The sequence below is a fragment of the Mus caroli genome, unplaced genomic scaffold, assembly GCF_978045245.1.
Source record: "Mus caroli unplaced genomic scaffold, Mus_caroli_1 scaffold_13, whole genome shotgun sequence".
Classification (NCBI taxonomy): Eukaryota; Metazoa; Chordata; class Mammalia; order Rodentia; family Muridae; genus Mus; species Mus caroli.
Window position 1 is genome coordinate 25044609 of NW_028227268.1, and position 23398 is coordinate 25068006.

A 23398-nucleotide genomic window follows, 5' to 3' on the forward strand; every position below is an offset into this window, starting at 1 on the left:
TTGACTTTTTTTTTTTTTTTTTTTTTTTTTTTGGTTTTTTCGAGACAGGGTTTCTCTGTGTAGCCCTGGCTGTCCTGGCACTCACTCTGTAGACCAGTCTGGCCTCGAACTCAGAAATCCGCCTGCCTCTGCCTCCCAAGTGCTGGGATTAAAGGCGTGCGCCACCACGCCTGGCAATATTGACTATTTAAAAGGTTTAGTGGAGGTCTATTTTTAAGGTACATGTTTTTGTTCCTCTGACTTCTTTTACTCTTCTAAAAATGTCAGTATCCTGAAAAGAGAAAGAAGCTGTTAAGTACAAAAAGCTTGATTTATTAGTATAAACGGGTGTATTTTCCCTAAACATGGGAGGAATGAAAAAAATACTGGTAATTTGATGTTATATACAGTGCTTTCTAAAGTAAACATTTTAAGCACCTTGGTGGTTATGGTAGTAATTAGCTAAATGTGATTTGCAAATGTAATGTGGTTGGGGTATGTTGACATTGATAAATCAAATGCTTGGCTGCCATGAAAACTGACTGTATGTGTTGCTAGGTGACAAATGGTTGCCTAGATGAGGATTAAGGTCAGCAACTAAGTCAGTTGTTTTGTTGGCATAAGTTTCAAACTTTGAAAAATACTCATCTCTCTCTTTGGAGCAAATCTCCAGTTCAGTGCTTTCTTTCTTCTGCATTTCATTTTGTAAAAAAAATTGCATTCCTTACTTGTTAGTGAGGATCTGTGGATGGCATGGTGTATATAGAGGTCCTGGGGATCAGATTCAGTTTGTTAGGATTGACAGCAGGAATGTACTGACAGAGCCAGCTTCTGCCACAGTTTGGATTTTTTTTTTTATTTTTATTTTTTTGGTTTTTCGAGACAGGGTTTCTCTGTGTAGCCCTGGCTGTCCTGGAACTCACTTTGTAGACCAGGCTGGCCTCGAACTCAGAAATCCACCTGCTTCCCAAGTGCTGGGACTAAAGGCGTGCGCCACCACTGCCCTATTCATTTGTTAGACACTTTAAAGTAGTTCAGAAAGTACTGAATTTGTTTTTTTGTACAGTGGAATGTCAGTTGGAGTCACTCTGGAGGAAATTTGTCAAAATATTGGTATTGTTGAGATATATATCCTCCAGTCCAGAAAGACTACCAATTTTGGTTCTTTCTCTGAAAAAAAAAAAAAAAGTGCATGTGTAGAAGAAGACACTAGACCAAGATGTTTATTGTAGTCATTTTGTTTATATGCAATACAAACAAGCAGCAGAACAATGGTTTAAACACGGAAATAAACTTCTTTAGGAAGAGTCTGGATAAATAACTGCTTTTTTATAGGGTGGAACATTATAGAGGAGTTCAGATTAATAAGATCATGCCAGGTGTGGCAGTGTATACCTTTAATCTCAATGGAGGCTGAAGCAGGTGAATTTCTGTGAGTTCTAGGACAGCCTGGGCTACATAGTGAATTCCAGGATAGCAAAGGCTATATAGTGACATCCTGACTTTAAAATAAACAAAGAAATCTATGTGAATAACATTTGATATAAATAAGTTAGGTCTGCATCTATCACATTAACCCATTTCCAGAAAACACAATGTTAAATTAATAAAGTTAGTTGGGAAAGTACCCTTGAAATTATTGTGTAAAATGTAAAGAACAGTTTGTAGATCTTTGTGTGTTTGAACATATACAGGAAAGATAGGCCGTAACATTAAGTTGGTAGTTATCTCTAGAAAATGCAATTTCATTATATTTGTTCTGTAGGCCCCTGTTTTCCTGAGGAGATGAAATCCAACACCTCTAGTGGATACCTGAAATATGAGGGCATATTTGCTCTCTTCTTTGTATCTTGCCAACAGTAAAAGAACTACTCTATTCTTCTTCCCCCACCCCCGACCTCCACCCCATCCTTACGTTTTCTTTTCTTTGAGTCAGGGTTTCTCTGTGTAGCCTAGCTGTCCTAGAACTCATTCTGTAGACCAGGCTGGTCTTGAACAACTTCTGCCTCCTAAGTGCAGGAGGGATTAAAGGCATGTGCCACCATGCCCAGCTAATGTTTTAATCTCTGCTTTATATTATTTTTGTATCTTTGTGTCATTTGTTAAGGATATAAAATAAGTATTACTTGGACATGCGGACTTGTACATCTCTGCAGTTAATCTCATAACTTGGATTTCTAAGTGACTAGTTGTAAGTAGAATATATAGTCTAAATGCACTGGACAAAGGATTCCCAGGTGGGACAGGAGATTTTATGCTAAGTTGTGAAGTTTTAAAAAGCATTTTTAAAAGCATTTATTTTATGAATATGGGTACACTGTTGCTGTCTTCAGACACACCAGAAGAGGACATTGGATCCCATTGCAGGTAGATGATCGTGAGCCAACATGTGGTTGCTGGAAATTGAACTCAGGTCCTCTGGAAGAGCAGTCAGTGCCTCTTTACCACTGAGCCATTTTTCCAGCCATTAAAAAGCATTCTTTTTTATATTTTATTTTATTTTTATTTTTATTGTGTGTGTGTGTGTGTGTGTGTGTGTGTGTGGTGTGTGTGTATGTGTTTGTGTGTGTGTGTGCAGGTGCATACCCATACATGTCCACAGAGGCCAGAGACAGATTCCCCCAGGAGCTGAGGTTATAGACGAATGTGAGCTTCCTGGGTGTGGAAGGGATGTTGGGAATTGAACTCCACCCTTCTGCACTTAGTGGCCAGGCTATCTGTCTACTCCCCAATATAAAATGAAAATTTTTATATAAAGACTTAAGTAGAGAAGATTTTATATATTGATAAATAGTATGAAAATGTAAACATGTATCATTGCTTTTAATCTAATTTAGAAAATATGAGTTGCTTTGAAGTATTGAAATAACTCATTTATTTTTACCATTTTATAAATAATTAATCTAGTTTTTAAAAAAGTGCATGAAACATTAGTCCAGGTTGAAGGTGAACATATTTTGTACTATTTCTGATAATAATTGGTCTTTCTTTTCTTAGGTAAGGCAGGCAACCAATCAAATTGTGATGAATTGTGCTGATATTGACATTATTACAGCTTCATACGCGCCAGAAGGAGATGAAGGTAAGAACTGTTCCATTTTAATTTGGTATGTGAGAGACAGATAGAACCGGACTGACTTAGACTTTCAGACTGAAACTTCTATACTGCCTGCTTTAAACTGTGCTGGGCACGCTGATACATTCCTGTAATCCCAGGATTTGTGAGGCTGAGGCAAGAGGACAGTATTCTTCTGAAAAAGACCTCACCACCTTGAGCCTTGAGGTAGGAAGTCTTGCCTCTAATCGGGAGAATACTTGATGAGCCCAGGTGTTAGGGCTGAAGTTGCATGATGGAGTTAGTCATGAGGATGTGAAGAGCCAGGGTGTGCTTCTGTGGAGGCCTGTTAGCATCTGTAAGTGAGAACTAGTGTACATGTGCAGTTTCAGTAAGGTTAGGATAGTTTTGAGGTTCAGAACTTCTTTTTACTTTTGTGTTTACCTTGCCATTCCTTGGCAGAATATTTTATTGGTTAATTGATTTCATTGAAAGTCTCATTTGACATAGATAAAATTATCAGTATTTTTCTTAGTTTTTTTTTTATTCTGCTTTACATTATGTTGAAATGAAGCATACAGGTAGGTTTCTTTTAAGGTCTAGCATTTGTGTTACGACTTTTATTTCTTTTTAAAGATCTATTGTGTACATGAGTACACTGTAGCTGTCTTCAGACACCAGAAGAGGACATGAGATCCCATTACAGATGGTTCTGAGCCACCATGTGGTTGCTGGGAATTGAACTCAGGACCTTTGGAAGAGCAGGCAGTGCTCTTGACCACCGAGCCCTCTCTCCAGGCCATCATGACTTAGACATCTTTTTTTTTTTTTTTTTTTAAAGATTTACTTATTTATATGTAAGTACACTGTAGCTGTCTTCAGACACTCCAGAAGAGGGAATCAGATCTTGTTACAGATGGTTGTGAGCCACCATGTGGTTGCTGGGATTTGAACTCCAGACCTTCGGAAGAGCAGTTGGGTGCTCTTACCCACTGAGCCATCTCACCAGCCCTTTTTTTTTTTTTTTTAAAGATTTATTTAGTATATGTAAGTGCACTGTAGCTGTCTTCAGACACTCCAGAAGAGGGAGCCACATCTTGTTACAGATGGTTGTGAGCCACCATGTGGTTGCTGGGATTTGAACTCTGGACCTTTGGAAGAGCAGGCAGTGCTCTTGACCACTGAGCCATCTCTCCAGCCCATCATGACTTAGACATCTTAAAGTAGAAAGATGAGGTAATAGTGGTTGCCCATACTTTTGCTACAGTTAGCTTATGCTCACTAGTTTGTGAAGTAGAACTGCCTGCTACATTTTAACTTTAAACAACCAATTCTTCAGGTAGACTTGCAGTGTGGACTTTGGAAGGTTGCTTGGCAAATGAGAGGATGATCAGTTTCTTCACTGCTGAGGGAAAGTGGAAAGACTTGAGATAGTTCCATGGAGACTAGCTTTCAGTTAAAGAACATTTCAGTTAGTATTGTTTTTTGTTTAAAGAAAAAAAACCCTGCCATTTATTATTTACTTATCTAGTCTAGCCCATGTACTTCGTGCTATGGAAGATAGAAACACCCAGAATCATCATTCTTTCTCTCTAATTCTATGTGCACTGGTGTTTTCCCTGCATATGTCTGTATGAGGGTATCTGATCCTCTGGAACTGGAGTTACAGACAAATGGGAGCTGCCATGTCGGTGCTGGGAATTGATCCCGGGTCCTCTGAAAAGGACCCAATGAGCCAGCCCTGTCACTGTAGGGTTTTAACTGTTAATGAGGCATCCAGTATAGATAGGCAAATCTAGTAAAATACACATGTACCCTTCAGTAGCTTACTTAAAAAACAAGAGTTAGCATGGGAGGAACAACAATATGAACTAACCGGTACCCCCAGAACTCCAGGGACTAAACCACCAACCAAAGAAAACTTATGGTGGGACTCATGGCTCCAACTGCATATGTAGCAGAGGATGGCCTAGTCGGTCATCAATGGGAGGAGAGGCCCTTGGTCCTGTGTAGGTTCTATGCCCCAGTAGAGGGGACTGCCAGGGCCAGGAAGCGGGAGTAGCTGGGTTGTTGAGCAGGGGGAGGGGGAGGGGATGGGGATTTTCAGAGGGAAACCGGGAAAGGGGATAACATTTGAAATGTAAATAAAGAAAATATCTACTAAAAAAAAAAAATGTACCCCCCCCCCAAAAAAAAAAAAAAAAACCAGCAAGGGTCTGGAGAGGTGGTTAAGAACACTGTCTGAGCCAGCAGTGGCGCACGCCTTTGATCCCAGCACTTGGGAGGCAGAAGCAGGCAGATTTCTGAGTTTGAGGCCAGCCTGGTCTACAGAGTGAGTTCCAGGCTACACACAGAGGACAGCCAGGGCTACACAGTGAAACCCTGTCTCAAAAAAAAAAAAAAAAAACCAAACCAAACCAAACAACAACAACAACAACAACAACAAAAACCACTGTCTGTTCTTCTAGAAGTCCTAAGTTCAATTCCCAACATCCGTGTGGGCATCGGAATCTTTAATGGAATCTTTAATGGAATCTTTAATGGAATCTGATGCCCTCTTCTGGTGTCTCTAAAGACAGAAACAGTGTACTCATATACATAAAACAAATAAATAAATCTAAAAAACAAACAAAACCAAAAAAACCCCAAACACTTCCCAACCAAACTGCAGGAAAGGAGCAGAGGGTTTACAGGGTTTGCTGTGTGTGCAGCTGAGTGGTGCTAAGCTGGCAGTGACCTGCACTGGAGCAACCTGAGAGTGCTCTCACCTTGCAAGCAGCAGGGCAGTTCCTGCTTAAGGAGTAGGCTCTGTAGAGACTCTGATAAAACATTGCCGCTCTTTTAGATACTTAAAATCTTTTCCACCTGGCAGTGGTGGCCCACACCTTTACTCCCATTGCTTGGGAGGTATAGGCAGCTGAATCTCTGGGATGCCAGCCTGGTCTACAGAGTGAGTTCCAGGACAGCTAGGGCTACACAGAGAAACCCTGTCTCGGAGAAACAGAAACAACAGAGTTTTCCTTCAGAACTAGCTAAAGCACATTTCTCAATCCTTTTCTCCTGTAGCGTCAAGAGAAACCCAGAGTCATGCTGAGTTCATTTGATATTAGAACGTAATTCACAAAATGGTAATTTTATTGATTTGATCCCCCCCCCCCCCCCCCCCGCCAGGGTTTCTCTGTGTAGCCCTGGCTTTCCTGGAACTCACTCTGTAGACCAGGCTGGCCTCAAACTCAGAAACCTACCTGCCTTTGCCTCCCAAGTGCGGGGATTAAAGGCGTGCACCACCACTGTCTGGCTGATTTGATATTTTAAAGTTTGCATAAGGAACAGTGATAGATTTAGCCTCTGTACACATACACACACACACACACACACACAAAACAAATAGTTATAAATTTGATCCAGCTCTTTCCAGAGCTACTTGCTGGTAATAGGGACCATTTTAACCTAATTAATCACATCAAGTACCCATTAATACTTATGATTGATTACTTTGTGCAAGATTGATTCAGCCATGCATGGTGTCCTATACCTTTAATCCCTGCTCTATAGAAGCAGAGGAAGGTGGACCTTGTAGGAGTTCCGGACAAATTGGGGAGTACATAGTGAGACCTGGAGAGAGACAGAGACAGAGACAGAGAAAGGAAAAGAGAAAGAAATTCATTCAGCTATTAGGAGCCACTAAAGTTTGATGCTTGAAAGTAAAACCAACTAGAAAAGTATTTGAAACCATGAAGTTGTTGCAATGTAAGTTTTTAATAGATGAAGAAAGTTCATCTTGTGATATGTGCATTAATCCTGAGAAACCATTAGACTCTAAGGCACTGTATTTTAAGCATGGTTAATTTAATACAACTGAGATCTTACTCAGCAAAAATGGCTGAAAACTCTTTTTTTACTGTTCTACACTTCAAGGGTTGGTGAAATTCTAGCACTTAAGCCAGTGCAAGGAGTGTACCTCCCTACACAGGGCAGGGTTAGTGTTGTCATCAGCGTCTGCAAGAAAAATACGAAACTCTTGAGTGCCTGAACTCAGGTCCTGACAGGTAACCAGTCTTTTAATTTATCATTAATAGACAGATTGAGTAAAGCCACATAGAAAAGGATCTTTGGAAAGTTTTGTGCTGGCTTTTGCCTGAGTGTATCCTTCAGATAATCTGCTTGCAGCGTTAGTGTGTGGGAAAGGATTCCCCCTGGTGAAGTTTGTCTATTCAGAGCTCTAGTGCATAGTTCCAGATTTACCAGCATCACCTTGGCCTATCTAGCTAAGCTTGACCTAAATTACACTGTTCTTTAAGTACAGTTGTGTATTTGAATGTGTGCTTATGGAAGCGTGCATATATTTAATGTAATAAAAGGATATCGCCAAACACACCATCAGAGCAGATTGTTAAACCTTCACTTGATTGTAAGCCCTTGTCTAACTCTTAGTAATGCATATTCTATCATATAATTATGTGTATAGATAATACACTAGTTACCTTCTTGAAGTTGACTTAATGTCATTATTCTCAAATACTGTGTGGCCCTTACAATGGGAAGACTGAGAAGGGGGTGAGGCACTACAACACCCTCCCAGCCTCATGACCTATGTTGAATATTGTGAACCCACATGGTGGAAGGTGACAGAGTTACTGTGTTGTGGTGTGCACCCCCTAGAAAACAATGCTTAAAAAAAGAAAATATTAGTGGCTGGTGTGTAGTTCAGTGGTAGAATACTTGTGTAACATGTGCAAGCCCCTGAATTTCATTTCTACTACTATAAATACTGAAATATTCAGAATCTTTCAGTCAGCTCCTTTTTATAGAATTTTAGACTTCTTTGTGTGGAGAGGTTGGGCCCATGATGGACTGACTACCAGGGCTAGACTCCTCCTCATTCCCTCCCTCACACTCAGTTAGGCCTCACCCAGGTTCCTTTCAGAGAGTTTTTGTTTGTTTCATTTGGCTTTTTGAGAAGGGGACACGCTATACAGTCAAGACTGGCCTTGAACACTTAACACTTAACAACCTCCTACTTCATCTTTTATTTACTTTTTCAGACAGGGTTTCTGTGTGTAGTCTAGGCTGGCCTCATTCAGAGATCCACCTGCCTCTGCCTCCACAATGCTAGGATTAAAGGTGTACATGCACCACCACTGCCTGGCTTTTCTTTTCTTTTTTTTTTAATTTACTTTTGTCTCTGGTTTATTCTTTCTGAATGTAGTGAGTTTGGAGAATGGGAATATAATTCTCTTTGCTCTTTTGAGGAATGGGTGACTTGACTACTCCAGACTACCTTGAGGAACTGTTTTCTAAGTTGATGGCTACCTTATTTCACTTCTATCTTTACTTTCAGAGCTATTTTAGGTTAACAGCAGAATTGAGAAGAAAATACAGAGAGTGCCCATATAATCCCTGTTCCCGTGCACTTAACAGCTTCATCTAATGTCAGCATGTTGTACCAGCGTGCAATTAGTGGTCCCAGTTGATGGTCCTCTGAAACATTGTCATCTAATGTTTGCTTATGCTTCAGTCTTGGTGTACTGTGTGTGGGTTTTGACAAATGATGACAAGCATCTACCGTTGTCTTACCACATGGAACTGATTTCCTCCCCTAAAAACCATCTCTACTCTACTCTACCTGTCCATTCCTCCCTGTCTATCTCCTGACAGCCACTAATGTTACTACTGCTGTGCCTATAGGTGGTTTGATTACTAGTGTGTGTGTGTGTGTGTGTGTGAGAGAGTATTTGAGTATATACATAAATATATATCTTTGTGCATATGATTGTAAGTGCCCACAGTGGCCAAGGGTGTGGGATATCCTTAGATACTCTTGGTTACAAGTGGTTGTTGGGAATTTTTCTCTGGATGAGCAGTATGTGTGCCTGACTGGTGAGCCATCTCCAGCCCGGTGCCCATAGTTTTGTCTTTTCTAAAATAACACAATTGGAATCATGCAGTATACAGTTTTTCCAGATTGGCTCTTTTTGCTGTAATTGTATACATTGGGATTTTCTCCATGTCTTTTTGTGGTTTAATAATTTGTTTCCTGCCGGGCATGGTGGTGCACACCTTTAATCCCAGCATTCGGTCGGGAGGCAGAGGCAGGTGGATTTCTGAGTTTGAGGCCAGCCTGGTCTACATATCGAGGTCCAGGACAGCCAGGGATGCACAGAGAGACCTTTTCTCGAAAAAAAAAATCCAAAAAAAAAAACAAAACCAAAAAAACTTGTTTCCTTTTAGCACTGAATAATATTTCAGTCGGGGGTGGTGGCACAGGCTCTTGGAAGGCAGAGGTAGGTGGATTTCTGTGAGTTGTGCCAGTCTGTTCTACACAGCTAGGGCTAGCCAGGGCTGCATAGTGAGATCCTGTCTCAAACAAAAAAAGTCTGCTTTTTGCATAGGCTACAATTTATTCACTTACCAGTATGTTTTGCTTTCTTCCAAATTTTGGCAGCTATGCGTCAAGCTGCTGTCAACATCCACATTCATGTTTTTGTTTGATCTTAAGGTTTTTAAGTCCTTTTTTTGTATAAATACCGAGGAGTATTTCTCTGTCTGTCTGTCTGTCTCTTTCTCTTATTCTCTCTTTTCATTTCCCCTTTTCAGATGTTCTCACTACAAAATATAGGCTGGCCTTAAAGTGAGAATCCTCTTGCCTCAGACTCTCTAGCCCTCAGAACATTTTATAGTAGTTATAATCAACACTGTGTTTAGCGCTTATATAAAGTATTTATTATACTTTATGTTTATTATGTTTATTATACTTTATGTTTATTATGTTTATTATACTTTATGTTTATACTTTATGTTTATGTTTATTATGTTTATGTTTATTACATTTAATTTTTTGGTGTTTTTGTTTGTTTATTTTTTTGAGATAGGGTCTCACTATGTAGCTCTGGCTGTCCTATAAGTTGCTCTGTAGACCAGGCTGGACTCACTTCACAGAGATCTGGCTTCTTCTGCCTTCTAAGTGCTTGGATTAAGGTGTGCAGCACCCAGCTATATCACATATTTAATTTTTAAACAATTAAGAAGTACATTATGGGGGCTGGTGAGATGGCTCAGTGGGTAAGAGCACCCGACTGCTCTTCCGAAGGTCAGGAGTTCAAATCCCAGCAACCACATGGTGGCTCACAACCATTCGTAACAAGATCTGACTCCCTCTTCTGGAGTGTCTGAAGACAGCTACAATGTACTTACATATAATAAATAAATAAATAAATAAATAAATAAATAAATAAATAAATCTTTAAAAAAAAAAAGAAGTACATTATGATATTATTTTAATCTTGGTGTAGAAATAGTGTGGAATAATAACTTGTGTCTGATAGCTTTTTTCTGTTCCTATACACGTGTTCTAGGTTAGTGCTCTCAAGCACTTAGCCTTTTTCTTCCATGTTAAAGATTAATTTTTCCAGGTGCTTTTAGACAAGGTCTTACTGTGTAGCCTAGCCTAGCCTCTAACTCAGCTTCTCTTTAGCCTCTAGAGTTCTGGGTGTGTAGGCATGTATCATGCCTAACTGACCTTTAAAACACTTTTAAGTAAAGTTTAAAATAAGTTTGTAAGACAAGCATGTGGTCCATTGAAATCCTGACACTCAGGTTGCTGAGGCAGAAGGATTGAGAATTTGAAGCCACTTTGGGCAACATATAAATAGTATGATCTTGTCTCAGAGAAATGAGAAAATAATATAAAAATGTGTTTATACTTGGTGTATAGTTGTGTCTACTTAGAAGATTTACTTTAAAGATTTATTTACTTTTTGGGAGTGGAGAGATGGCTTATGGTTGAAAGGTGGCTCAGTGGTTAAGAACACTTGTTCTTACAGAAGACAACTCATATGTTGGCTCACAACTATAACTCCAGTTCCAGAGGATCCAATGCCCTCCTTTTTTTTTAACCTCTGGTGGCACCATCCAGGCAAAATAGTCATACGCATAAGTATCCATGTGTCTGTCTGTTATTAATGAATCAATATATGTAGGTATGCATTTATGCACATATGTATGTATTTTTGTATACTGCCTGTGCTAAAGAGATGAGCCCACGAACATGCTGGCTCACAGCTGGGGTTAACACTGGTTGTAGAGAATCAAATGCGCTCTTCTGGATTCTTCAAGCACCCAGCATATATGTAGTACAGGCGAAATACCCATACAGATCAAATAAGAATAAGTTTTGTTTCACTTTGTTTTCAAGACAGTTTCTTTTTTTTTGTTTGCTTTTTTTTTTTGTTTTTTTGGTTTTTCGAGACAGGGTTTCTCTGTGTAGCCCTGGCTGTCCTGGAACTCACTCTGGAGACCAGGCTGGCCTCGAACTCAGAAATCCTACTGCTTCTGCCTCTCAAGTGCTAGGATTAAAGGCGTGCGCCACCACTGCCCGGCTTCCCAAGGAAGTCTTAACATTCATTCTTTTATTTTTTTGTTTGGACCAGGGTTTCACTGTGTAGCCTTGGAACTGGCTGTGTAGATCAGGCTGGCAATGAATGCAAAGATCTGTCTATCTCTGCCTGCTGAGTGCTGGGTGTGATGGAGATCTATAAGTTCAGGGCCAGCATGATCTACATAGTGAATTCCAGGACAGCCAGCCTCTGTAGAGAGACCCCATTTTAACTCTTGTCTCCTCACAAAAGCATGGGCTGGCACACCTACCCAGCTAATTTCAATTTCACTTTTTTCTTTATTTTTATTTTTTGAGATAGGGTTTCTTTGTGTAACAGCTTTGGCTGGCCTGAAACTTACTTTGTAGACCAGGATGGCCTCTGCCTCCTGAGTGCTGGGCTTAAAGGCATGTACTACCACACTAGGCTTAACTCAACATTCCTTCTTACTAGTTATATTTTATTTGGGAAGATAAATGGTCTATCATACTGTAAGACAGGAAACTAACCTCAAAAAGTGAGGGTCTCCCCACCCCCAGTGAGCAAGCAAGCAGTTGAGAGCATGGGTGTCATCTAATCCAATTTTGTTCTGATACCTTCTACCTATAGATAGTGTCAGGTCCCATAGGTAGAGAGTTCAGATCCCAAGATATTTCTGTCCCTCTCTTTCAGATATCAATTGCAAACCCTGGGTGATTTTTACCTGTGCTTTTAATTTCCCAATTACTCCAGGTCCTCACAGCAGCCTCTTCAGTTTTGATGACTATGTTTTAGCAGCTCACAGATCTCAGGGAGTTGTTTCTGGTTTATTACAAGGATACAGGTGGACTGTATATAGTACCATGCATGGTGGTACAAGCCTGTAATCCCAGTGCTTAGGAGGCAGAGGCAGGTAGATCTCTGCAAATTCAAAGCCAGTCTGGTTACCTAGTGAGATCCTTAAAACAAGCCAAAACAGAATAGGGGGAAAAGGCTTATCTTTCTCTAGGGATTTCTCGTGTCTGGAAGCTCTCTGAAACTTTTTCCTTTTTGTTTTTAGACTTGCTTATCTAATGCTGATGGCATTGGTGAGAAAATCCAGGAAAGCCAGGGCAGGTTCCTCTTGGCATCTCAGTGTAACATTCCTGCCTCCTATGGATCAGATGTGGCATCTTGTGAAACGGTGGGGGTAGAGAAAGACAGGGAAGATTAAGTTATGCCTAATTAAGACCTATTTTGGTCCTATGAGCTAGGACCATTGGGTAAAACTCCAAATACTAATAGATTATTAATGGCCTAATAGGCAACAAGAATAATAGTATTAAAGGAGAGAGAGACAGAGACAGACAGATGAGGAGAGGGATATCTACAAAGAGGATTATTCTTTTTTTTTTTTTTCCTTTTTTCCTCTTTTAAATTTGGGTCTCTTGTAGCCAAGATTGGCTTTGAACACACTATGTAGTGTTGCAGGATATTTGATCACACTGTGAACTCTGAGATTGTGTTATTTACAGAAAAAAACTATTTCTAGTTCTGGTGTGGCTCACCCCTAGCACACACCTTTAATTTCTCTGACTGGAGTACAAAACAGTCCGTTAGTACACACCTTTAATCACAAACAAGGTAAAGTTAGTTTGTAGAAGGAAACACCCATGTTTGAAAGTGATGTCAAATTGGGTGGCAGACAAAGTGACAAATCAGAGGAATATTTGGCAGAATAGGATAAGCCCAACGTTAACTAGGAAAGGGAAGCTACTTTAGATTGCCACAGTTAGTTTGAGACCAAGCAGAGCAAAAAGTCAGAGGTACCAGGAGAAGCTGGATTGAGTCAGTTGGCATGGAGAGGAGTTTGAGCCAGAACAGCGAGCTGACCAGCCAGCCAGAGTTCAGGAAGGAGTAGAGAGTGTTCTTAACTCAGCAGCGCCTCTCGGGCGGAAAGCAGTCTAGGACTAGATACGATTATATGAAGGCTAGAAGCTTCCAGCACTATGCCTAGGTTAGCACACAGAGGCTGTAAGCCTTAATATAGGAGAATAAAAAGTTACTTTTACGGGACTGGAGAGATGAGCGAGCAGTTAAGAACACTGGCTTCAATTCCAGAGGTCCTGAGTTCAATTCCTGGCAACCACATGGTGGCTCACAATCATCTGGGCTGAGACCTGATGCCCTTTTCGAAGCTCTCTTCTGGTGTGTCAGTGGTGGCGAACTCATCATCAAAGGCTCCTTAAAAAAAGTTACTTTTACAATGTAGTTGTGATTGACATTGAAATTCTGAGTTGTATCTGTCTCATGAGTCCTGGGACTTCAGTTACAGCCACTTACAACCATGTACCATGTTTGTGCTGGGGATAGGACCCAGGGCTTCATGCATGTTAAAAGAAGCACCAGATTTACACTCCCAGCCCTGGAAGATTGTTCTTAGAAGTGATAGAACAGATCTTTAAAGAGGGAGTTGTGGCAGGGCGTGGTGGCTCATGCCTTTACTCCCAGCACTCGGGAGGCAGAGGCAGGCGGATTTCTAAGTTTGAGGCCAGCCTGGTCTACAAAGTAAGTTCCAGGACAGCCAGGGCCACACAGAGAAACCCTGTCTCGAAATCCCCCCCTTAACATCCCCAAAAAAGAGGGAGTTGTGGGCTGGAGAGATGGCTCAGTGGTTAAGAACACTGACTGCTCCTCTGGAGGGCCTGAGTTCAAATTCCAATAACCACATGGTGGCTCACCACCATCCATAGTGAGATCTGACACCCCAGCTATAGTGTACTTAGATATAATAATAAATAAATCTTTAGGATGGAGCGAATGTGGCTGACCGGAGCCAGCAACCTTCATTCCTAACAGCCACATGATGGCTCACAACCATCAGCACAGCTACAGTGTACTCATATACATAAAATAAATAAAGTGAATCTTAAAAAACAAAAAGAGGGAGTTGTTCCATGTGAATGGATGCTCTACAGCATTTACATAGCTGATGAAAGAACTGTCCAAGCAAACATGGGAACCCTGCGGTTGCTTGGAGAATGTTTGCACCAACAACATTAGGTTTAATTTTAGGTAACATTTTTGTTGACACTCTAGTAAAGCTAACCATTGCAGTGTGTGTGTGGCCAGTGGGGGTTTGAGTTTGCATTTCCTTGATGACTATTATGTTGAACACTTTCTCTCTCTCTCTTTTTTTTTTTTTTTTTTTTTTTGGTTTTTTGAGACAGGGATTCTCTGTGTAACTTTGGCTGTCCTGGAACTCACTCTGTAGACCAGGCTGGCCTCGAACTCAGAAATCTGCCTGTCTCTGCCTCCCTAGTGCTGGGATTAAAGGTGTGTGACACCACTGCCCGGCTTCATGACGTTTTTAACAATGAATTCTTTTTTTTTTTTTTTTTTTAATTATTTATTTATTATATGTAAGTACACTGTAGCTGTCTTCAGACCCTCCAGAAGAGGGCGCCAGATATTGTTACGGATGGTTGTGAGCCACCATGTGGTTGCCGGGACTTGAACTCAGGACCTCTGGAAGAGCAGTCAGTGCTCTTAACTGCTGAGCCATCTCTCCACCCCTCCCCCCTTTTTAAAAGACATTTATTTATTCTATGTATGTGAGTACACTGTAGCTGTACAGATGGTTGTGAGCCTTCATGTGGCTGTTGAGAATTAAATTTTTAGGACCTTTAGGATCACTCTGATTAGAGTGATCTAATCAACCCAGCCTGCTCTGCTTGCTTAGTCCCTGCTTGCTCCGGCCCAAAGATTTATTTATTATACATAAGTACTACACTGTAGCTGTCTTCTGACCACACCAGAAGAGGGCGTCAGATCTCATTACCAGTGGTTGTGAGCCACCATGTGGTTGCTGGAATTTGAACTTAAGCAGTCAATGCTCCTACCTGCTGAGCCACCTCGCCAGCCCAACAATGAATTATTGACAATGTACTAAAATCTTCCAAAGATTTATGCTGCATAGATGCAACATAGAAAGTAATATCATCTGTAAATCTGGCAAAAACTATATCACAACTTTGGAAGCTGTGGCAAGAGAATTGCTAGTTTGAGCCGGGCAGTGGATTAAGTGCCTTTAATCCCAGTACTTAGGAGGCAGAGGCAGATGGATTTCTGAGTTCGAGGCCAAACTGGTCTACAGAGTGAGTTCCAGGACAGCCAGGGCTACACAGAGAGACCCTGTTTGGAAAAAACAATACAAAACAACAACAACAACAAAAAACAAAACAAAAAAAGAATTGCTAGTTCAAGGATAGTCTTGCTATATAGTAATATAGTAAGACCCTATTTCACAAAAATATAAGCACAGTATAAATGAATATATAAAAAAGAAAATCATTGCCGGGCATGGTGGTGCACGTCTTTAATCCCAGCACTTTAATCCCAGGCAGAGGCAGGCGGATTTCTGCGTTCCGAGGCCAGCCAGGGCTATGCAGAGAAACCCTGTCTGGGGGATATATATATATATATATATATATATACACATACACACACACAAATTATATATATATATCATTTGTAGTAACCCTATTTCCTTATATCACCAAAGATGGCAAATTTATAAAGAAATAAAATTATTTTTAAAAATTGTGTGTGTATTAGTTATAGGACAGTTCTGTGGAGTTGGTGCATCTACATGGGTTTTGAGATTTTTGACCTACTATTACCAGGCTTGTACAGCAAGGACCTTTGCCCATAGAACCATCTCACCAGCCCACATGTAATTATTATTATTTCTTTAATGATTTATTTATATTTTCTGTGCATTGGTGTTTTGTTTACATGTATGGCTATGTGGGGGTGTCAGATCTTCTGGAACTGGAATTATAAACAGTTGTAAACTGTTATGTGGGTTTTGGGAATTGAACCCATGTCCTCTGAAAGAACAGCTGGTGCTTTTTAACCACTGAGTCCAGCCCCATGTGTAGTTTTTTTCTTTTAAAGATTTATATATTTTGTATATGAGTACACTGTAGCTATCTTCAGACACTCAGAAGAGGTCATCTGATCTTTTTACAGATGGCTGTGAGCCACCATGTGGTTGCTGGGAATTAAACTCAGGACCTCTGGAAGAGCAGTCAGTGCTCTTAACCACTGATCCATCTTTCTCGGCCCACGTGTAATGATTGTCTAAGGAACATGTTTCACTCATTATTGTAACTTGGTTTACTCAACTGAGAAGGTCGCATTTTGCCCAGGCACACACCTTTAATGCTAGCACAGGATCTCTGATTTCCAGACCTGGCAGGCTAGTAAGACCTCATTTTCAGAACACACAAACAAGCAAAAGGACTATTTCATTTTAACATGTGGAGGGCTAAGGCTGGAGGATGGCTATGAGACCCAGGTCAGTCTGGGACACTACAGAGTAACATGATATACATACATGTCTATAGCCAGACCTGTCTCACAAACGAGTATAGCTCATTTATTTCAGGAGACATTTTGTTAAAGTTCTTAACTGTGGCAGTTGAGATTTGTTCTTTTCGATGTACTCAGATTTGTGAAATAATTTCTTCTTTCCAGAAATTCATGCGACAGGATTTAACTATCAGAATGAAGATGAGAAAGTCACCTTGTCTTTTCCTAGCACTCTCCAAACAGGTAAGAAACATGCCTTTTGTGAAATCCTATGAGGGAGAAAGCAGCTTACTGTTCCAAAGAAATTATCCCATTTCTTCCACTATTATTGCATGCAGCTTAAAACATTAAGAGCTTTTCTTCCCCCTTAAAAATTCTGAATTATGAAAATAAACATTTCAAATTTCTTTGTCTTTGTGTTTTACTTAAACAGAAAACTATGAAAAACTATAGATTATTTGCTATAGAATAAGATGTATAGCTTTCAGGTTCTGTTTGCTAACAATCCATGTAAGGCGCTCCCTCCTCCGGGTGCTGACTGAACTCTGAGGACAGGGTTTCCCTAGCATTCTGGTGTATGACCAGAACAAGAGAAATTTTACTAGTGACAGCATCAAAAGGAGGATTTATTGGTATGATGTTACTATTATTTGACATAAAAGCCCAAAGAATATAGAAGACCTTTTGAGCTTAATATAGAAGAAATTATCCTCAATCAGGAAAGCTCTAGGAATTTGATAAGAGTGGATGATGAAAGATACGGAGAGACCGCACAGAAACATGTAAATAACTATTACATGTGTGAAAGAGATTTAGCTTCCTAGTAATCAGAAATATAAAAATAAGTTCTAAACAGGTTTTTTCTTGTCAAGTAAACTAAAGTTTAAAAAATTCTCGGCCGGGCGTGGTGGCGCATGCCTTTAATCCCAGCACTCGGGAGGCAGAGGCAGGCGGATTTCTGAGTTCGAGGCCAGCCTGGTCTACAAAGTGAGTTCCAGGACAGCCAGGGCTATACAGAGAAACCCTGTCTCGAAAAACCAAAAAAAAAAAAAAAAAAAAACCCTGTCTCAAAAAAACCAAAAATAAATAAATAAAAAATAAAAAAAAATAAAAAATTCTCAATGCGGGCCGAGAGATGGCTCAGTGGTTAAAGGAATGCTTGTTATTCTTCCACAGAACTAAGTTTGGTTCTGGACACCGAGCCCTGGGGGCTCTCACACCCGCTTCTGATCCCCCTCCCACCCCTGAAATTGAAATAACACTTAAATGAAAAAGATTCTTGAAAATAAACAAATGTCTCTGCAATACTAGTTAGAGATAAACCCATGTAAATACTTTGAAAACCAGCTTGTTAAAAGAAGAAGAAGAAGAAGAAGAAGAAAAACAGCTCTTACCACCAGTTCTGTTATAGGAATATATTCTAAGGAGAAGTCATAACAAAAGTATTTTATAGCTAAAAGAATATTTATTGAGACATTTCACGTGTTGTCAAATGAATTAAAACTAATGTATTTGTTCAACACAGAGATTGATTTTGACACATTCGTATAGTGAGGTGTATTTAACAGTAAGTTCATGATTTCTTTTTAACATAATAAAGTACTAATTATAACACATTGATATATATGTGTGTGTACATATATATGTGTGTATATATATATATACATACAAATACATACACACACACACATGCACATATTCTAGTCGATGGATCATATGTTTAAAATAGTACAGGGCCTGGTGGTGGTGCTGCACACTTTGAATTCCACACTCAGGAGGCAGAGGCAGGTGGAGCTCTTAGTTAAAGGCTAGCTTGGTCTATTGAGTGAGTTTGAGGACTGCTAGGGCTACACAGAGAAACCCTATCTCAAAAAGATTAAAAAAAATTTTTTTAAAAAGAGAAGAAATTTAAAAATCTCTTTGAATTAAATACAGGAGCTATTAGTTTACAAAATATTTCTTTGGCAAGAGGGAGATTGAGAAAATATAACAAATTGCATCCCAAAGCAGATTTTAGTGCCTTGGGAATAAAGTGAAGCTTTGAGAGAATTTCTTTTGGGATGGGATGGAAGCTGGTGTGTACCTTCACCAAACTTGTTTTATTTTTTGAAGTAAGATGTTATGTAGCCCTGACTGGCCTCAAACACTATAGCCAAGTGTGGCTTTAAACTTCTGTTCCTCCTACCTTCATCTCAAGTGCTGGGATTACAGGCCACCCGGCACATCTGATAGGGTGCTTGGAGTCAGACTTAGGGCTTTGTACATGATAGACAAGCATTCTACCAACCGAGCTGCATCCCTGCCCTCACTCTAGACTTTTATTAGGAACAATGGAAACTATCCTCTCACAGATTACTTGTTTAAAATACTAGGTGAATCTGATTTTCAACTTAGAAGTCTGTATTTAGTCAAACCATGAATTTGTGTTAGAGTCTTAAAAGTTCCTGATAGCTGGGCAGTGTTGGCGCACACCTTTAATCCTAGCACTCGGGAGGCAGAGGCAGGTAGATTTCTGAGTTCGAGGCCAGCCTGGTCTACAAAGTGAGTTCCAGGACAGCCAGGGTTACACAGAGAAACCTTGTCTCAATCTCAAAAAACAAACAAACAAAAAAGTTCCCGATAACTGTCTGTAATTCCAGTTCTAGGGGACCGTATGCTCTTTTCTGGCTTTCTGGGGCACCAGGCACACGTGTAGTATACATATACACATGCAAGAGAAGTACCCATACGTAAAAATGAGCGTTTTTTTAAAGTGAATACAGTTATATCAGCAAGTGTTTAGAATGAGAGTTAAAACCATTGGCTGCTGGATGCTTATGGAGAGTTAAGGGCACATTGGGTAGGACGACTCCATAGTTTATAGGTAAGCCTGAGGCTTCTGTATCAGTTTAAAAATAGGAACTGTTAGTTGATAAAACCAGAGTAATTTTAGGCTAGGCCTTGATGGCACAGACCTTAAATCCCAGCATTGGGGGTTGGGGGAGCAAGCAGCAATGGTAGGAGGACCTATTTGAGTTTGAAGTCATCGTGGCCTACATAATGAGCTGGATAGCCAGGACTACATAGAAAGATCTTATTCAAAACAACAAAATCAAAACAAGAAGTAATTTTATGTGTGTGTTTTGCCTACATGTATGTCTGTGCACTTAATATGTGCCTGGTGCCAGTGGAAGCCAGAGTTGGACACATTCCCTGGGGCTGGATTTACAGGTGGTTCTGTGCCATGTGAGGGAGGGCTGGACATTAAATATGGCTTATTTGGAACACACACACAAGAGCAGGAGTTGAGTAAAAATGGGTCATAAATATTAAACTAGAGGCTAAGGAGATGGTCAAGTTGCTTCCACACAGGCCTTATGTCTCAAGTTGGAGCCACAGAACCCAGATAAAAAGGCAGGTGGAAGCCAGCCAGCTGTACTGTAGTGCCATGAGCCCCAGCCCATCCTGGGCAGCATAATACAATAATACAACAGTTCAGAAATAAACAGAGCAAACAAAAGCCTATGTCTCTGCTACACTCACCATGCTTTTGGGTTTGCTTCTTTGTTCACAGTATAGGGATTGAACCCAGGGCCTAATACCTTGGACTCCACCTCTAATTTCTATCATCTTGAGATAGGTCTTGGGTGTTCCTCTAGCTGATCTGGAACTCGGTATGAAAGCCAGGCAGGCTTTGAACTTTGCTCTGCCTTCCAGTGCTGGGGGTTCTAGGTATATCCTACGTTGTTCAGCTCAGTTTTTGTGTGTGCTTGCTTTATTGTTTTCTTTTGTTTGAGGCAGAGTCTATGTAGCTCTGGCTGGGCTTGAACATGATAAGTAGTACACACCATGCTGGCTTCAAACAGAGATCCCCTGACTCTCCCTCTTGAGTCCTGGGAGTAAATTTTTGGCCAGCATGCCCAACTTCAGCTCAGAATTTAATCCCTATCCCCAACAACTTGGAATTGAACCTAAAGCTTACACATGTTAGACTAATGCCTTTATCACTGAGCCACATCTTCACACCCCTAGCCCTGTTTTATTTCATTCTGACAGAATCTTGCTCAGCTTTAAAATTCATATGCTGTCTGATGAAATCTCCACCTGTCCTTCTGTCAGTTCGCCCCCAAAAGGGATGAGTTTCTTATGTATTGTTAGAAACTCTATCATAATTTTGTAGTCATTTATATACTATTTTCTGAATAATCTTATGTATATGGATGTTTTCTCTGTATGCTTGTCTGTGCCTGGTGCCTGAGGAAGCCACAAGAAGGCTCAGCTCAACTGTGACTGGAGTCACACAGTTGTGAGCCGCTCTGTGAGTGCTGGGAGTCACATCTGGGTCCTTTTGAAGAGGAGCCTATGCTCTTAATGCTGAGCCATCTCTCCAGTTCCAGGCTACATCATTTTTTTTTTTTTTTCCTGAGACAGGGTTTCTCTGTGTAGCCCTGGCTGTCCTGGAACTCACTCTGTAGACCAGGCTGGCCTTGAACTCAGAAATCCGCCTGCCTCTGCCTCCCAAATGCTGGAATTAAAGGGCATGTGCCACCACCACTAGGTTAGGCTGCATAATTTTTAATAAATTCATAAAACCCATGGTAAATGTTAAAATCCATTTCAAAAATACCAGAGAAATTACATACATGTACTATGCTATAAATCAAAATAGTGTTTTTTATTATCTGCTTCATATTTTATTGGAAATTGAGTAAACCTATAATACTTTATATGTTTTTTTGAGATTTTTAAATTACTAGAACAATTCTTTTACAAGAAAATATATTTGATGTTTGTGTGTATCTCTGTGTCTGTGTGTGCAGAGCCAGCCTATAGGATCAGAAAGCTGGTGCTGGAGTGAAGGTGGCTGTGAGCCTCGTGTGGGTGCTGGGCACCAAGCCTGGGCTCTGGATGAACAGCCAGTGCTCTTAACCACTGAGGCATCTGCCACTGTAGTAAATTCTTAAGCTAATATAATGACTCACAAAACTGCTAGAAAATCCTGCAAGTGTGACTTATTAAATTATTCAATATTGGGCTAACAAGATGCCCCTGTGGGTAATGGTATTTGCCATAGAAGCCTGGTTACCTGAATCCAATCCCTAGAACCTATGAAGAGGTAGAAGGAAAGAACCTACCCCATTTAAAAGAGAAAAGAACCCCTCCCAAAAACAAACAAACAAAAAAAACCTCTATTAATAAAAAAAAAGAAAAGAAAGAAACCTACTCCTCTAACCACTGATAATAGCAACACAATTTTATTTTATTTTATTTTATTTTATTTTATTTTATTTTATTTTTTGAGACAGGGTTTCTCTGTATAGCCCTGGCTGTCCTGGAACTCTGTAGACCAGGCTGGCCTCGAACTCACCTGCCTCTGTCTCCCAAGTGCTGGGATTAAAGGCGTGTGTCACCATGCCCGGCTTATTTTATTTTTTTAAGATTTATTTACTATTATATGTAAGTACACCGTAGCTGTCTTCAGATGTACCAGAAGAGAGCGTCAGATCTCATTATGGGTGGTTGTGAGCCACCACGTGGTTGCTGGGAATTGAACTCAGGACTCCCGGAAGAGCAGTCAGTGCTCTTCAAACCTGCTGAGCCATCTCTCCATCCCACCCCTTTTTTAATTTTAATTTTTAAATTATTGAATATCTGTGATAATGTTTATTGGAAAACCATTGACTTCACACTCTATCAAAGTTTTCAGGATCATCTAGTCATTTTTGCTTTAAATAAAGGTCTTGCCTCACAAATAAATATATGAATTTGGAAGAAATAAAACTAACTAAATCTGAAGAAAAAGTTCTTTATCTTTTCGGATTTTTCAGATCAGATTATAGAACTGGTCTTGAGTGATGATGGAGTAAATATTGAATGAACATAATCGTATGATGTCGTCAGTAGCCTTTGCGGTTTGTCTCTTCAAACTTAACAATTGTACCAGTTATCAGATAGCCACTAAAGCATCTCTGATACTGGCATCATTCTGTAATAGTGGTTAATACCCCATGATCACTGCAAGGTCTGAAAACTGTAATAGTGGTTAATACCCCATGATCACTGCAAGGTCTGAAAACTGTAATAGTGGTTAATATCCCATGATCACTGCAAGGTCTGAAAACTGTAATAGTGGTTAATATCCCATGATCACTGCAAGGTCTGAAAACTTAAGAACAGTCTTCAAAATCTTGTAAAGTGACATCATTATGCAGAAACACACTGTTCATAATGTTTTCCTTTTATAGAAATTAATTTTTGCAAACACAGAAGTGGATACTCACAGTCAGCTATTGGATGGATCACAGGGCCCCCAATGGAGGAGCTAGAGAAAGTACCCAAGGAGCTAAAGGGAACTGCATCCCCATAGGTGGATCATTATTATGAACTAACCAATACCCCAGAGCTCTTGTCTCTAGCTGCATTTGTATCAAAAGATGGCCTAGTAGGCCATCACTGGAAAGAGAGGCCCATTGGACTTGCCAACTTTATATGCCCCAGTACAGGGGAATGCCAGGGCCAAGGGGTGGGGGTGGGTGGGTGGGTGACTGGGGGGGGGAGTGTATTGGGGACTTTTTGGATAGCATTGGAAATGTAATTGAGGAAATTACCTAATTAAAAAAAAATCTAAAAAAAAAAAAAGAAATTAATTTTTAATTTTATAGCATTTAGTAAACTT

General features: G+C 40.2%; 1 protein-coding gene across 2 annotated transcripts in view; it reads left to right on the top strand.

Moving 5' to 3' along the window:
* The window catches only part of Npepps (aminopeptidase puromycin sensitive), a 79380-nt gene that overhangs the window by 10316 nt on the left and 45666 nt on the right, over positions 1-23398 (top strand). The window contains exons 1-3 of one of the 2 annotated variants that reach the window (XM_029483394.2): positions 2977-3061; positions 6953-7083; positions 16909-16986. Coding sequence is in view for 1 of the 2 variants with exons in the window: in XM_021176671.3 (XP_021032330.1) it covers positions 2977-3061; positions 16909-16986 (163 nt within the window). In the remaining variant the exon portion in view is untranslated. Of the gene's footprint in view, positions 1-2976; positions 3062-6952; positions 7084-16908; positions 16987-23398 lie in introns of those variants that run through there. The other variant, XM_021176671.3, reaches the window with a different exon arrangement.